Source organism: Podarcis vaucheri (assembly GCF_965113315.1).
Source record: "Podarcis vaucheri genome assembly, chromosome: 10".
Taxonomy (NCBI): Eukaryota; Metazoa; Chordata; class Lepidosauria; order Squamata; family Lacertidae; genus Podarcis; species Podarcis vaucheri.
The window spans coordinates 72,791,119-72,806,162 of NC_138748.1; the positions used below are offsets into that span (position 1 = coordinate 72,791,119).

At 52.7% G+C, this 15,044-nt stretch overlaps 2 protein-coding genes across 7 annotated transcripts in view; one reads left to right on the plus strand and one right to left on the minus strand.

Annotated features, from left to right (window-relative positions):
• Positions 1-294: 294 nt before the first annotated feature.
• Positions 295-5,200, plus strand: SCO2 (synthesis of cytochrome C oxidase 2). Of its 3 annotated transcripts, none has more exons than XM_082239242.1 (2): positions 295-384; positions 4,006-5,200. In XM_082239242.1, the coding sequence occupies exon 2, from the start codon at positions 4,017-4,019 to the stop codon at positions 4,986-4,988; it is 972 nt and encodes a 323-aa protein (XP_082095368.1). In that variant the 5' UTR covers positions 295-384; positions 4,006-4,016; the 3' UTR covers positions 4,989-5,200. The 3 variants fall into 3 exon arrangements, with proteins under 3 accessions (XP_082095368.1, XP_082095370.1, XP_082095369.1); XM_082239244.1 differs by having other exon boundaries at positions 323-384; positions 3,991-5,200; XM_082239243.1 differs by lacking the exon at positions 295-384 and adding an exon at positions 816-952.
• A 3,407-nt stretch (positions 5,201-8,607) lies between these two features.
• The window catches only part of NCAPH2 (non-SMC condensin II complex subunit H2), a 33,304-nt gene continuing 26,867 nt past the window's right edge, over positions 8,608-15,044 (minus strand). For all 4 annotated transcript variants that reach the window (XM_082238974.1, XM_082238971.1, XM_082238972.1 and 1 more), the window contains exons 19-21: positions 12,835-12,936; positions 11,434-11,583; positions 8,608-8,887 (exon numbers count right to left, since the gene is read on the minus strand). In XM_082238974.1, coding sequence (XP_082095100.1) covers positions 8,747-8,887; positions 11,434-11,583; positions 12,835-12,936 — 393 coding nt within the window. In that variant the 3' untranslated portion in view covers positions 8,608-8,746. The remainder of the gene's footprint in view (positions 8,888-11,433; positions 11,584-12,834; positions 12,937-15,044) is intronic.

Sequence of the window (15,044 nt, forward strand, 5' to 3'; positions counted from 1 at the left end):
ATTATTTACTTATTGCATTTGCACCGCACCGCCTTTTCCTCTCTCAAGGTGAAATTATGCAAGGAAGGGGGAGAAGCGGTGCAAGCGCAATAAGTAAATAATACTATGGAAGCGTGCAACAACTCCTTAACAACAGCCAATCTGCAATAATAATAATAATAATAACTAATTCTGGGGGGGAAAGAAAAAGAAAGAAACGTCAGCCCATTCCCCCCCCCTCCCACTCGCGCGGCGCTGGAGCTCCCTCGGCTGGCCGCTCCGGGGAACAGGCAAGGCAGGGAGAAGGGGAGGGCCGAGGAGGTGGAGCCGGCGGGACACCCAAGCACGCATGCGCAGAATCGGCGAGGTCGAGCCCAAGGTGTCCGCCGGCAGGAGAACCCGGAAGTAAGGAGGGAGCACGTGGCTGGTGGGAGCAGATGCGGGGGAGGGGAGGGGAATGCATTGGGGGAGGGGGTGCATTGGGGGAGGGGAGGGGAATGCATTGGGGGAGGGCGTGCATTGGGAGAGGAGAGGGGAGGGGAATGCATTGGGGGAGGGGGTGCATTGGGGGAGGGGATGCATTGGGGGAGGGGAGGGGAATGCATTGGGGGAGGGCGTGCATTGGGGGAGGGGAATGCATTGGGGGAGGCGGTGCATTGGGAGAGGGGAGGGGAATGCATTGGGGGAGGGGGTGCATTGGGAGAGGGGAGGGGAATGCATTGGGGGAGGGGTGCATTGGGAGAGGGGAGGGGGTGCATTGGGGGAGGGGGTGCATTGGGGGAGGGGATGCATTGGGGGAGGGGAGGGGGATGCATTGCATGGGGGCAATTGGGAGCCTGCAGGGGGTCCGAGCCCTGCTTGGTTCAGGGGGGGGGGAGGGAGGCGATCAGAGAGAACCCCCCCCCCCCCAGGTTTGAGTTGGGAAAAGGAGGGAGTGGATCAGAGGAAAAGGAGAGCAGGGTTCTGGTTACAGGTAGGAAGCCGTGTTGGTCTGCCATAATCGAAGCAAAATAAAATAAATTAAGAAATAAAATAAATTCCTTCCAGTAGTACCCATCTGCATGCCCACAGAAGCTCATACCAGTATCTAACTTAGTTGGTCTCTAAGTTGCTGCTGGACAGGTGGAGGGGGGGTGTGTGGAACTGGGCTAAATTTTACTTTCCCTGGTGCAGAAATGACTTCAAAGCAATCCGTGGCGAGGGTCAAGTGGAAGCAAACTTTCCAACACCAGCAATGGAGGCAAATCCTCCCCACCTGCTGAATTTCTGCCTGTCTGAAGGTTGACAGGTGGAGAAACCCAGCCGAAAAGAGAAAGGTGGTGAAAGAGAGCGCGACAAGTTCCGCTTCTCTTCCTCGCAGACCTTTGCCTGCCACCATCCTCACAGGGTTCGCATGAGCTTTGCCTCTTTCTCCTCAAAGCGTCCCAGGGAAGGGGTTAAATTGGGGGGGGCATTTTCACATTGCACCCCGTTCCTTCCTCCAGCAGGATCTGCTCCCCCTCCCAGTTCCCGAAAGACCTTTGAGGCTTCCCAGGGTTTTTTGAGTTAGGACCCTGTTTGGGGAGGGGGAGGGTCGCCCCAGAAGGAAGCGAGGAGGGGGCCTTAGGAAAGAACAATTATACAATTTTAAATCCTCCTCGCTGGAGCAGGCTAATGGCCCACCTGATCTGAAAACGAGCGATTCTCTCCTCCTGTAGTTTCCAGCAACAGGGATTCAGCAGCCCTGCTGCCTCCAACTGCAGTGGGGAGAGAATGGCCTCTGGAAAGGAAAGGGTGGGTTTGGGGACTGTGCCTTGGTGGCTCTTGAAGCCCCCCGGAGTGACTGCCCTGAGCTGCAAAAGTGGAGATATGAGGCCAAGAAATTGGGCTTTCTGAATCCACAGCAGGGGATGGACTTGAACTCGCCACCCCCAGGCCGGCTTCAACTGCTGTGCTATCTTTGAGCTATTTAACAATCTTTCTCTCCTGCCCCCTTCCCCACCCATAGTCCTTTGGGAGAAGAGCGCCAGAGTGCTCTTTCTCAGTGGTTTCACATTCCATATTCCCAGATGAATGGTAATATAATATAATAATAATATAAATAATTTATTATTTATACCCCAGCCACTCTGGCCAGCTTTCAACAAAATATTAAAATACAGTAATGCATCAAACATTAAAAGCTTCCCTAAGCAGGGCTGCCTTCAGATGTCTTCTAAATGTCATATAGTTGTTTATTTCCTTGACACCTGGTGGGAGGGCGTTCCACAGGGCAGGTGCCACCACTGAGAAGGTCCTCTGCCTGGTTCCCTGTAGCTTTGCTTCTCGCAATGAGGGAACCGCCAGAAGGCCCTCGGCGCTGGACCTCAGCGTCCGGGCAGAACGATGGAGGTGGAGACGCTCCTTCAGGTATACTGGGCTGAGGCCGTTTAGGGCTTTCAAGGTCAGCACCAACACTTTGAATTGTGCTCGGAAACGTACTGGGAGCCAATGGTAGGATCCTTGTACCCCTATTTCCCTTAACAGAAGGCTTCTTGTTAATTATTGCTATTAATTGTATTTATGGCCCACCATTTTCCTCCAGGGAGCTCAACCTGGCATGCAATTGTTTCCCCCATTTTTATCTTCACAACAATCTTGGGAGGAGGTAGGTTGGCTGAGAGGCAGTGGCTCCCCTGGGGACCTTCCCTGGTAAGGGGAGATTTCATAAAAGCTCCTGTTAGCATTTCCAGTCTAATATTGCTCCACTGCTCAGACGCTCTCCAATTCTTCCTTGCCTTTTTTGGAACTACCTAGCTTGAGGAAGAACCTGGTGTTTCACGAAAGCTTGCACACTGCGCCGGTGCGAGCTCCTGCTCGGCCGCAAAGTTTGCTGGGGGACCGGGGACCAATTGCTGTGGCTCTGTCCAACCTGCAACATAGGCTGGTTGAGGAAAAAACGTGGGCAGGGGGAAACCCCTGTGCGCCCCACAAATACAAGGGCATAAATTGAATTGGATCGAGGCGGGTTGGGACTGCTGATTCTCTTAGATTTCTCAGCAGCCTTTGACATGGTCGATCATGATCTTTTGGACCACCGCCTCGCCGATGTGGGGATACAGGGCATAGCCCCTAAATGGCTGTGCTCTTTTATCTCTGGTCGGGGACAGAGGGTGGCACTAGGGAGGGAGATATCGTCGCACCACTCCTTGGTGTGTGGAGTGCCGCAGGGCGCAATCTTCTCCCCGATGCTTTTTAACATCTTTATGCGCCCCCTTGCCCAGATTATCCGGGGCTTTGGGTTGGCTTGTCACCAATATGCTGACGACACTCAGCTCTATCTGTTAATGGATGGCCATCCCGCCCTGACCAGGCCACAGTGATCCATGCGATGGCCACCTCCAGGCTTGACTACTGCAATTCACTCTACGCGGGGCTGTCCTTGAAGCTGTCCCAGAAACTCTAGCGGGTGCAGAATGCTGCAGCGAGGCTCCTCACAGGATCTCTGCCATGGGAGCATATTCACCCAGTGTTTTTCCAGTTGCACTGGCTCCTGGTGGAGTACAGGGTCAGATTTAAGGTGCTGCTTTTGACCTTTAAAGCCATATATGGCCTAGGACCCTCGTACCTACGCGACCGCCTCTCCCGGTATGCCCCACGGAGAGCCTCAAGGTCCATAAATAGCAACACCTTAGAGGTCCTGGGCCCTAAGGAAGTTAGATTAGCCTCAACCAGAGCCAGGGCCTTCTCAGCACTGGCTCCAGCCTGGTGGAACACTCCGTCTCTTGAGACCAGGGACCTGCAGGATCTGATTTCTTTCTGCAGGGCCTGTAAAATGGAGTTGTTCCGCCTGGCCTTTGGCTTAGAATTAGTTTGATTCCCTCCCCCTCTTTCTTTTTCCTTTCTCCTCCTATGAAGAGATTGCACCCTAATGTTTTAATGTTGTATCTTAATCTTTTAAATTGTATTTTAATCAACTTATTTTATTATTAGTTGTTAGCCGCCCTTGGCTAGGGAGGGCGGGGTATAATTATTATTATTTAAGCGCATAAGGTTTTCTCCTTCCAGATTTGTCCGGGATGCTTCGGTCCTTTGTCAGCCCGAGCCTCTGGCATGTGGCACCAGGCCAGGCCCCCCGCCTTTGGGGGAGAAGAAGATGCCCGTTTCTCTGCAAACAAGCCAGGTGCCGCTTCCAGGCAGCCTGGCACAGCCGGCTTGCATCTTTGGTTGGTGGCACAGGTTGGCAGGCATCTCTGCTGAATCCCTTGGAAAAGGGTGCTTCGGACTCCGCAGCCCAGGGCGCCTGTCTGGGAGCGAGAGGGGCTTCGCACCCCAGCAGGACACAGCGGCACGCAGCCGGCTGGAGGTCTTTCTCCCAGGGGACCCCGCAGAGCCCCTCGTCCGGCCCCCGCCTCCCGTTCAAGGCTCGACTGCTCATCACGGCCCTCTTTGGTGGCGGCATCCTGGCCGGCTGGCTGTACCTGCGGAAAGAAAAGCTCCGGCAGGAGAAACTGAGGCGCGTTGAGGAGTTGCGGAAGCTGGCCCTCGGGCAGGGGGATTTCCGGCTGCTGGACCACACGGGGCGGCCCCGCTCCAAGGCCGACCTGCGGGGCAGCTGGGTCCTGCTCTACTTTGGCTTCACCCACTGCCCGGACATCTGCCCTGAGGAGCTGGAGAAGATGAGTCGCGTGGTGGAACTGCTGGACGGCGAATCTCACCTGCCGAGAGTCCAGCCCGTCTTCATCACGGTCGACCCCGAGAGGGACGACGTGCCTGCGCTGGCCAAGTACGTCCGGGATTTCCACCCGCGGCTCCTGGGGTTGACGGGCACCCCAGAGCAGGTGCGGGAAGTGGGCCGGGCCTTCCGGGTCTACGCCAGCGCCGGCCCCAGAGACGAGGACGGCGACTACATTGTGGACCACACTGTGATCATCTACCTGCTTAGCCCAGATGGGCTCTTCCTGGACTATTACAACCGGAACAAGACGGAGGCGCAGATCGCCAAGAGTGTGCAGGGACACATGAACACCTACGAGAGCCTCTTTGGCTGAGAGGGGGGCCTGGCAGGCGGCTCTCTCAACGCTGCTCTTTTTTTTGGGGGGGGTGCTGTTTCAACTTACAAGCTTCTGTCTTGGCACCTTGTGGTGGTGAGTTCCGGAGGCTATGTCAAGGGAGAAATTACATTGCTACTCACTGATATTGCGTATGTTCATTTACTGGGTTACCTGGGGGAGAAGAGAGGTTTGCTTTGCTTCCTACAAAATATTTTGGGGTGCTTTTTAACAAACGCAAACATACTTCTTTGTCTGTCCGCTGTGGTTTCCAAGAGCTGCAGCAAAGGCTTTCAAGATTGCTTTTCAAAGAGCTACTGTTTGTGGATGGGCACCCCTACTGCTCCGATTCTTTCCCTCTGAAGCACAAAGCCCCCAGGTTAAGCGCAGATGCCCCCCCACTATAAAATGGGCGTCTCTGCTTGCAGCAGTTTGGTTAATCTGGGGTACATTCGAGGGGCGAGGACCTGCTGTTCCCTCCCAGGAATGCTGGTTCATCCCTTCTCCTGCAGTCTGACAGACAGCCACAGCAGCTGCTAATTTTGACCAATCTTGCCTTCCATTAAGTTTTAAAATACCTTTTAAGATCATCCGAGTTGGGGACCATCACATCTTGCAACAGTGAAATCCAGTTTAAATATGCTGTCGTCTGGCCTGAATCTCTCTCCCCCCCCCCCCGGCTATCCGAGCTTCAGTCTGAGGAAGAGAAACATCTCTGTCCCTTCTCCATACATGCATTTTATATCCTCCCCTTTTCTCTCCCCCCCCCCCCGCCAAACTGAGAAGTCCCAAACGTCTTTGCTCTTGGCGCTGCTGCAGCCCTTTGATCAGCGCCAGCGTTTGAAATTCCCCTGGGCGCATTTTGCACCTGGCGGGTGGTGCTGGGGGTTAAGCCACTGAGCCTAGGGCTTGCTGATCAGAAGGTCGGCGGTTCGAATTCCCGCAACGGGGTGAGCTCCTGTTGCTCTGTCCCAGCTCCTGCCAACCTAGCAGTTGGAAAGCACCTCAAAGTGCAAGTAGATAAATAGGTACCGCTCCGGCGGGAAGGTAAACGGCGTTTCCGTGCGCTGCTCTGGTTCGCCAGAAGCGGCTTAGTCATGCTGGCCACATGACCCGGAAGCTGTACGCCGGCTCCCTTGGCCAATAAAACGAGATGAGCGCCGCAACCCCAGAGTCGGCCGCGACTGGACCTAATGGCCAGGGGTCCCTTTACCTGCCACTTGCGGCCAAGTTTAGATGCCCGGGCGCCAGGATGCCGCCTGGAGATGTCTTTCTGGGGATCCGTGGATCTTGCCTGTTTTCACACCCTAGCAACGTATTCTGCAGAATTCTATTGGTTATATATGTTACCTCCACAAATTCAGAATGAATTTCAGGAACCAAAATGTTCTGTTTTTCAAGCCGCCTGGCCCCCAAATGGCAATGAGGCATTATGTTTTGGCAATGGTAAAAAGGTAAAGGGACCTCTGACCATTAGGTCCAGTCGTGGCCGACTCTGGGGTTGCGGCGCTCATCTCGCTTTATCGGCCGAGGGAGCCGGAGTGCAGCTGACTAAGCCGCTTCTGGCGAACCAGAGCAGCGCACGGAAACATCGTTTACATTCCTGCCAGAGTGGTACCTATTTATCTACTTGCACTTTGACGTGCTTTCGAACTGCTAGGTTGGCAGGAACAGGGACCGAGCAACGGGAGCTCACCCCGTCGCGGGGATTCGAACCGCCGACCTTCTGATCAGCAAGTCCTAGGCTCTGTGGTTTAACCCACAGTGCCACCCACGTCCTGGGTTAAGGAGCCATTTGGCACCTAGCTGATATAGCTGAGTTGCTGTCCAGCCATGGCCAGAATGTCACAGAGAGCCCATCTACCTCTGGGCATCATTTCGACTGCCTTCTCTGGTGCCACGCATTGTGGAAGCCTCTCCACAGAGGTTTGCTGGGTACATGCAGACATCCTTTTATTTGTATGCCAGGTTTCCACAGCTCAAACTGCGCTCATGGCAGCTTACAACATGGGAACCCCCCCCCCACATAACTACAACAAGAGTAGTCAAACAGTAAGCAAAATATAACAGTAATACCTTGGGTTACAGACGCTTCAGGTTGCGTTTTTTCAGGTTACGGACCGCTGAAACCAGAAGTACCGGAACAGGTTACTTCCGGGTTTTGACGGTTGCGCATGCACAGAAGCGCTAAATCACGCTTTGTGCATAAGCACCAAATCACAACGCTCATGTGCGCAGACGCGCTGCTGCGGGTTGCGAACACCCTGGGTTGCGAACGTCCATCCTGCAGAGATCATGTTCGCAACCCGAGCATCCACCGTACAGTGGTACCTCTGGTTACGAACGCTTCAGGTTATGAACTCCGCTAACCCGGAAGCAGGTCTCCTGGTTGTGAACTTTGCCCCGGGATGTGAACAGAAATCGTGCGTCAGAGGCACATGGGCAGCAGAGAAACCCCATTAGTGAAAGCGCGCCTCAGGATAAGAATGGTTTCAGCTTAAGAACAGATCTCTGTTCTTAAGCTGAAGGTACAAAAAAACCAACAGCAGCTCCCCAGCCCAAGAGTCTGTTCAGCAACCTCTTCTTTTGCAGCTGGAGTCAGGCCAGGTGGGGAAAGGCCTTCCTGGACTCACAGCCAGGGTGGGGGCGCCCCTTACTGCTAGACAGCCTTGCGATTTAGTAGCTTTGGGGTTCTTTTTGTATTTCCTTTTTAATTATTGCTGTAGGCTTCCCTGCCAGTACAGTCATACCTCGAGATAAATACGCTTCAGGATAAGTATTTTCAGGTTGCGCTCCGTGGCGACCCAGAGGTAACGGAGCATGTTACTTCCGGGTTTCGCCACTTGTGCATGCACAGACGCTCAAAATGATGGCATGCGCGGAAGTAGTGAAACGCGACCCACGCACACGTGTCTTACGTTCTGTTCAGGATGCGAACGGGGCTCTGGAACAGATCCCGTTCGCATCCCGAGGTACCACTGTATAACAACAGATTCCCGGTACACCTGGTGTCTTGCGGGAAGCATGTGTAATTCTGTAGCCTCGAGTTTACAGCTGAAATGGTTGTAACTCTGGGAGTGTTGCCCGCTCTTTGCATTTCCAAGAGCAGCACTTATGTGTCTGGCTGGTTGTGGCTTCTGGGAATGCAGAGGCAATCCTGGAGCATGAACCCACTAAGGGCGGTAGCTTTCCTAGTGACCAAATGCTGTTGCTGCTTCCGTGGCCAGAAGAGAGATACTATACAGCAGACAACCTCCTGTGCGGACAAACACTTCGGCTGCACAGAAGCCTTTAATCTCATGTGCAGTAAAGCTTAACCACTGCAGAGCTGTGCTTCCTCAAACTGCGCTGCAGGGAACAAAACCAGCGTCACACAAACTCAATGAGTGCAGCTCTTGTTTCAGCCGGCCTCCAGGTTCCAAACAGCCTCTTTGCCGCCAGCAGAGGAAGGTTAGGCCTAAGGGCCGCAGGGACCAGACAGAGCGGGATCCCTCGGCTTGCGCATCTTGAACCCCCCGTCCGCCCCATGCTCCCAACGGAAACAAAATCCCAGAAGGGAACAGATCCCGAGTTTTGTCCTTGCGGTCAGTGCCCGGCGCTCAGAAAGGAAACCCAGGAATGACTCCAGCGCACGAGTTTATTGTGGCAAAGAGAAGAGGGTCTAAGCAGAGTGGGGAAAGGAGGGTGCAGAAGCTGTACAGAGATATATACACATATATACACACAAACACATATGCATGTGCGCAGGAGGAGAGGCGTCAGTGCTGGCCGAGCGAGGGAGCCGTGTAGGTGCGGAAACGGTCGTGTGCCTTGTCCTGGGTCAGCAGGCGCAGAGCCATGGTGTCCATGCCCTCCTCCAGGCCAGGCTTCTGGGAGATTTCCACTGTGTAGTCGTTGGCCTAGAGGAAGACGTGGAATCAGAGAATGGGAAGGGAGCCCTGAAGGTCCCAGGACGTTTCTGAGCACAATTCAAAAGTGTTGGTGCTGACCTTGAAAGGCCTAAACGGCCTCGGCCCTGTAGACCTGAAGGAGCGTCTCCACCCCCATCATTCTGCCCGGACACTGAGGTCCGAGGGCCTTCTGGTGTTTCCCTCCCTGCGAAAAGTGAGGTTCCAGGGAACCAGGCAGAGGGCCTTCTCGGTGGTGGCGCCCGCCCTGTGGAACAGCCTCCCATCAGATGTCAAGGAAATAAACCACTACAGTGGTACCTCAGGTTACATACGCTTCGGGTTACAGACTCCGCTAACCCAGAAATAGTGCTTCAGGTTAAGAACTTTGCTTCAGGATGAGAGCAGAAATTGCACAGCGGCAGGAGGAGGCCCCATTAGCTAAAGTGGTGCATCAGGTTAAGAACAGTTTCAAGTTAAGAACGGACCTCCAGAATGAATTAAGTACTTAACCCAAGGTACCACTGTATCTGACTTTTAGAAGACATCTGAAGGCAGCCCTGTTTGGGCAAGTTTTTAATGACTGATGTTTTCATGTATTTTTAACCTCCTGTTGGAAGCCGCCCAGTGTGGCTGTGGAAACCCAACCAGATAGGCAGGGTATAAATAAAAAATTATTATTATTATTATTATTATTATTATTATTATTATTATTATTCCCAAGGCAGTTAACAATAAAAAAGTAAGAACCTGTTCACCTTTTCCTATATCCCTACATCACTACAGAGAGATGATCCACAATTCCTGTGGAATGCCCTCCCATCAGATGTCAAGGAAATAAACAAGTATCTGACTTTTAGAAGACATCTGAAAGCAGTTCTGCTTAGGGAAGTTTTTAATGCTTGAAGTTTTATTCTAATGTTCTGTTGGGAGCCACCCAGAGTGGCTGGGGAGACCTGGCCAGATGGGTGGGAGATAAGTAATAAATAAATCATCATCATCACCCAGTCCAATCCCCTGCAATGCGGGAATTCATTTGCCCAACGTGGGGCTCAAACCCACAGATTTAAGAGTCCCGTGCTCTACCAGCTGAGCTAACCCACAGGCTACAATGTGGAACCAGGGAAGCTGCCTTACACCATGCGAGTCCCTGGGGTCTGCCTAGCTCAGTATTGGCCACACGGGCTGGCAGCAACACTCTCGGGGATCCGAGACATCTCTCTCTCTGCCCTACCTAGAGATGTCACCGGGGAATGAATCGCAGAATCTTAAGAGTTGAAAGACCCCTAAGGGTCATCCAGCCCAACCCCTGGCGTTGCAGGAATCCCAGCGAAGGTATCCCTGGCAGGTGGCCATCCAACCTCTGCTTAAAGCCCTTTGTGGCTTAGGGCCCTCGTAGTTACAGGACCGCCTCTCCTGGTCTGCCCCGAGAGGACCTTAAGGTCCATGAACAACCATAGTTTAGAGGTCCCTAAGGAAGTCAGACTATCCTCCACCAGGGCCAGGGCCTTTTCAGTGATGGCTCCGACCTGGTGGAATGCTCTGTCCCGTGAGACCAGGGCCCTGCAGGATTTAACCTCCTTCCGCAGGGCCTGTAAGACAGAGCTATTCCGGCCGGCTTTCAATTTGAACTTAGCCTGGTCTTTTATTCCCCTTCCTTCCCTCCCCCTCCCCTTTTTATGAAGATTACCCGCTGTGGGATCCCACAGCTAATTCTCCTCTGGTCTCATTGCTGGCCCAAAGAGGACTAATTTAGCCAGTTGGCCTGGTGACTATGTAATGTTTATTGGATGGATTTCCCCCCCCAAATGATTTTTGAATACTGAATTTATTGTTATTCAAGTTTTAGACCATATTTTTGCTGTTTTTTGTTGTATCACAATTAAGTGTTTTAAATTTGTTGTTGGCTGCCCTGAGCCCGGTATTCTGAACCGGAAAGGTTAAGGTAAAGGGACCCCTGAACATTAGGTCCAGTCATGGCCGACTCTGGGGTTGCGGCGCTCATCTCGCTTTATTGGCCGAGGGAGCCGGCGTACAGCTTCCGGGTCATGTGGCCGGCATTGACTAAACCACTTCTGGCGAACCAGAGCAGCGCATGGAAACACCGTTTACCTTCCCACTGGAGCAGTACCTACTGTATTGATCTACTTGCACTTTGACATGCTTTCGAACTGCTAGGTTGGCAGGAGCAGGGACTGAGCAATGGGAGCTCACCCCGTCGCAGGGATTCGAACCACCGACCTTCTGATCGGCAAGTCTTAGGCTCTGTGGTTTAACCCACAGCGCCACCTGCGTCCCAAACCGGGAAGGGTGGGGTATAAATAAAAAATTATATTATTATTATTATTATTATTATTATTATTATTACTAAATACCTCCAATGGGCCTGGGACCTTTGACCTCTACCCACCGACCTGCAGCCCTTCCCCCCAGGCTGGAAAGCAACCTGGCTACGATAGGAGAAGGGGAAAGGGGTGGGGTGGCACACCCAGGTGGACCCCGTAACCCCCAACCACAAAAGGGCCCCCACCCTCCGGCCTTTGGAACGCCGTACTCACCAGCTGAAGGGAAGCCAGCAAACAGCGGCAGACTTCGAAAGGCGGCTGCCCCGCCACCAGGCTGGCGAAGGAGTGCCACTCGCCCACGGTGCCCAGTTTGGACACCAGCATGTCCCCATAGCTGTGGATGTCCAAGGCTTCGTGCGATTCCTACGTGGAGAGGGGGAAGCGGGTTAGGGAAGCAGGATAGTGCCCACCCCGGAAATGATCTCTTTCAGCTTCTGCCTTCTGGAAGAGGGTACAGGGTCATAATAATAATAATAATAATAATAATAACAACAACAATAATAAATTTTATTTATATCCCGCCCTCCCCAGCCGAAGCCGGGCTCAGGGCAGCTAACAACAATAAAACAGTATAAAAGTATAACATAAACAACACTCTAAAATCATTCATTATAAAATTAATTAATTCAGGCCACTGGCAACCATTGGGCCAGAGCTCTGCGAAGATTGCCGGGGGAGGGAGTCAGGCTATGCCCTGGCCAAAGGCTAGGACTAGCCGCCTGAGAAACAGTTTCCATCCAAATGCGATTTTGGTTTTAAACGCAGTGTAAGGTAGTCTTTATGTGAGTGCTGTAGATTCTGGCGTTTTAGGCGACTGGGCGTATTAGATGACCCCCAACTTTTCCTGTTAAAATACAGAGTTTGGGATATACTCGCCGTATAAGACCACCCCCACCTGCAGCCAACTAGCAGCGCTTACCGGCTGGTAGTTCTGGCAGTTGCTGGGATGCCCAGCTCCTTGGAGCCCTGGCCAAAGCCGCGTACCACCTCGCCGTGGGAAGGGGAGGCTGCCGCGGTTGCTGCTGCTTCGGGATAGCTGCCTGCTATCCGGCGGATCTTTTTCAAAATATAGTCCGGCCCCCCACAAGGTCTGAGGGACAGTGGACCGGCCCCTGGCTGAAAAAGGTTGCTGACCCCTGCCTTAAAAGGTAAAGGGACCCCTGACCATTAGGTCCAGTTGTGGCCGACTCTGCAGCGCTCATCTCGCTTTATTGGCCGAGGGAGCTGGCATAGAGCTTCTGGGTCATGTGCCCAGCAGGACTAAGCCACTTCTGGCGAACCAGAGCAGCGCACGGAAACACCGTTCACCTTCCCGCCGTAGCGGTGCCTATGCCTATTTATCTACTTGCACTTTGATGTGCTTTCGAACTAGGTTGGCAGGAGCAGGGACTGAGCAACGGGAGCTCACCCCGTCGTGGGGATTCGAACCGCTGACCTTCTGATCGGCAAATCCTGGGCTCTGTGGTTTAACCCACAGCGCCACTCGCGTCCCGACCCCTGCCTTACAGCTACACAAAAGCACTTGAGGGTGTTGTTGGCGGGAGATGGCAAGAGGTGTGGGACCAGGGAAATAGGGGGAGTCAGGGAGGCCTGCCCCCCCAAACTGAGCCTCACCTGCTCCTCCAGCTTCGGGACCACCATCTCCTCCCAGTCCCGAACGTGCCGGGACAGAACGGTCTCTCGGGCGTATTTCTGGGAGTGCGAGATGAACACTTCCTGGGGAGAGAAAAACAATAATAATAAAAACTTTTATTTATACCCCGCCCTCCCCAGCCAAGACCGGGCTCAGGGTGGCTAACACCAGGTATAAAAACAATGGATTAAAATACAACTTAAAAACAAGATTAAAATGCAGCCTCATTTCAGTAGAAACTCAAATCAAAAAAATTTGGGGATGAAAACATCAAATCAAACTTTTTGGGGATGAAACATCAAATCAAACTTTTTGGGAATGAAAACATCAAATCAAACTTTTTGGGGATGAAAACATCAAATCAAACTTTTTGGGGATGAAAACATCAAATCAAACTTTTTGGGGATGAAACATCAAACCAAGGGCCTTGCGCTCAAGATCCGCAGAAGGTGGGGTTCTGATCCTGCTCTGAAGGAGCGCTCTGGTCGCAAAGGCCAACTACTGCTCAGAGCTGGGAGGCTAGCACAAGGCAGCTGTTTTTTATCCAACCGCTCTGATTTTTTTTTTAATCCCAAACTGCTACTGCATAATAAGCCAGCAGAACACAACCTGCTTAGTAAGCCCTCTCTTCTTCCTGGAGAGGCAAAGTAAGTGGGAGGCAGAAAGTTAGGCAGCACCCCCCCCCCCGCCGCCAAAAGAGGCTGTTTCCAGATACTGCTTTCCACGCACTTTGTCCTGTCCTCAGGGTAGACTGCATCTGAACATGGAGGGCTCATTAAACTAAGGTTACCAGATTTTTTTCAATGAATCTGGGGACACTTCAAATAAATAAATACTACACGTTCAGGACGTTGTTGATGCAGTGATGGCGGTGGCAGAGGGGTGGCTGCCGCCTTGACCTCAACCGCCACGTTTCCCCTTCGTCTGTGGCTTCTATCTCCTTTCTCCCTGAGCCTGGGCAGCCCCTGAGTTGTTGGTTCTTCGGTGGTGGTGGGGAAGCGGTGCGCAGTAGGTCAGGCATGGAAGGCGGAGAAGGAGGGCCGAGAGCGGCGGCGGCAATGAGGCCCGGGCAGCGCGATGCCTCCCTTCCCATCGGAGCAGCCCCAATCCCATTCCTACTTTTGTGCAAGCAGCAGGGGCTGTGATTCCTCAGCTGGGAAGGGAGACTTCCCGTTGCCTAACTGAGAGGTTCCTGCCCCCTCCTGCTTGCACTCAAGCTCTGATAGGCAGCATGAAGCCTCCCTTCACAGCTGAGAGATCCCTGCTCCACTCCTGCTTGCACGCAATTAGGAGTTGGGAGGCTGCTCCGATAGGCAGCATGAAGCCTCCCTTCACAGCTTAGTTGCTGGGGTCAGGGAAGGTGGAGGCAGCCCGGAAGTGGCATTTTAGAGCCCCTGCACCACCGTCATATGGGGACTTCTGAGCAGCTCCTGAAGCCAGCCAGAGCCAACTGCTCCAGGCTGCTGTGACTGCCACTGCTGCGTTTCCCGGGGACATTAGATGAAATCCGGGGGATGGAATTTGTCCGCGGACTTACTCGCAAATCCGGGGACTGTCCCCGGGAAACAGGGACACCTGGTAACCCTGCATTAAACTATCGTGGCCAATTGCCACTGCTAGGCCCTCTCATCCAAGATTATCTTGGGCAATAGCTGCCCCCTGGATGGCTGGGGCTCTGGCTGCCTGTCTCAAGGGGTCCCCAGTATGAGAGGCAGAAATAAGGCTTCCTGCAACACCAGCAGCTAGGATTTTACTAGCCCAGAAATGGAACGATGAGAAGACACCGACCGAAGAGGAATGGCAAGAAAAACTGATGGAATATGCTGAACTGGCAAAGCTAACAGGGAAACTCAGAGAGACACGGACAACAGAGACTTCAAAAAAGACTGGGAACCTGCTTAGCTATTATAATAGCTAAAAGTGTGTGTTGGGGGAGGGGAGAAGAACATATATCCTACTATTTCTAAATGAACTGAGAAAATCGGGTCCGTAGTGACCATGATTAAGCTAACTTATTACAAAAGAATACATATAAACCAGCCTAAAATATTTATGGAAAAACGGGCTTTTTTGTAATGTTTTGGAACAGTACATTTAATTATATTGTTCAACCTTATGCTGCTTTCAACCTGCTGTAACGTTACGAGTATTTACTCAAATTCTTTATCTTTGCTTTACAGTGGTACCTCAG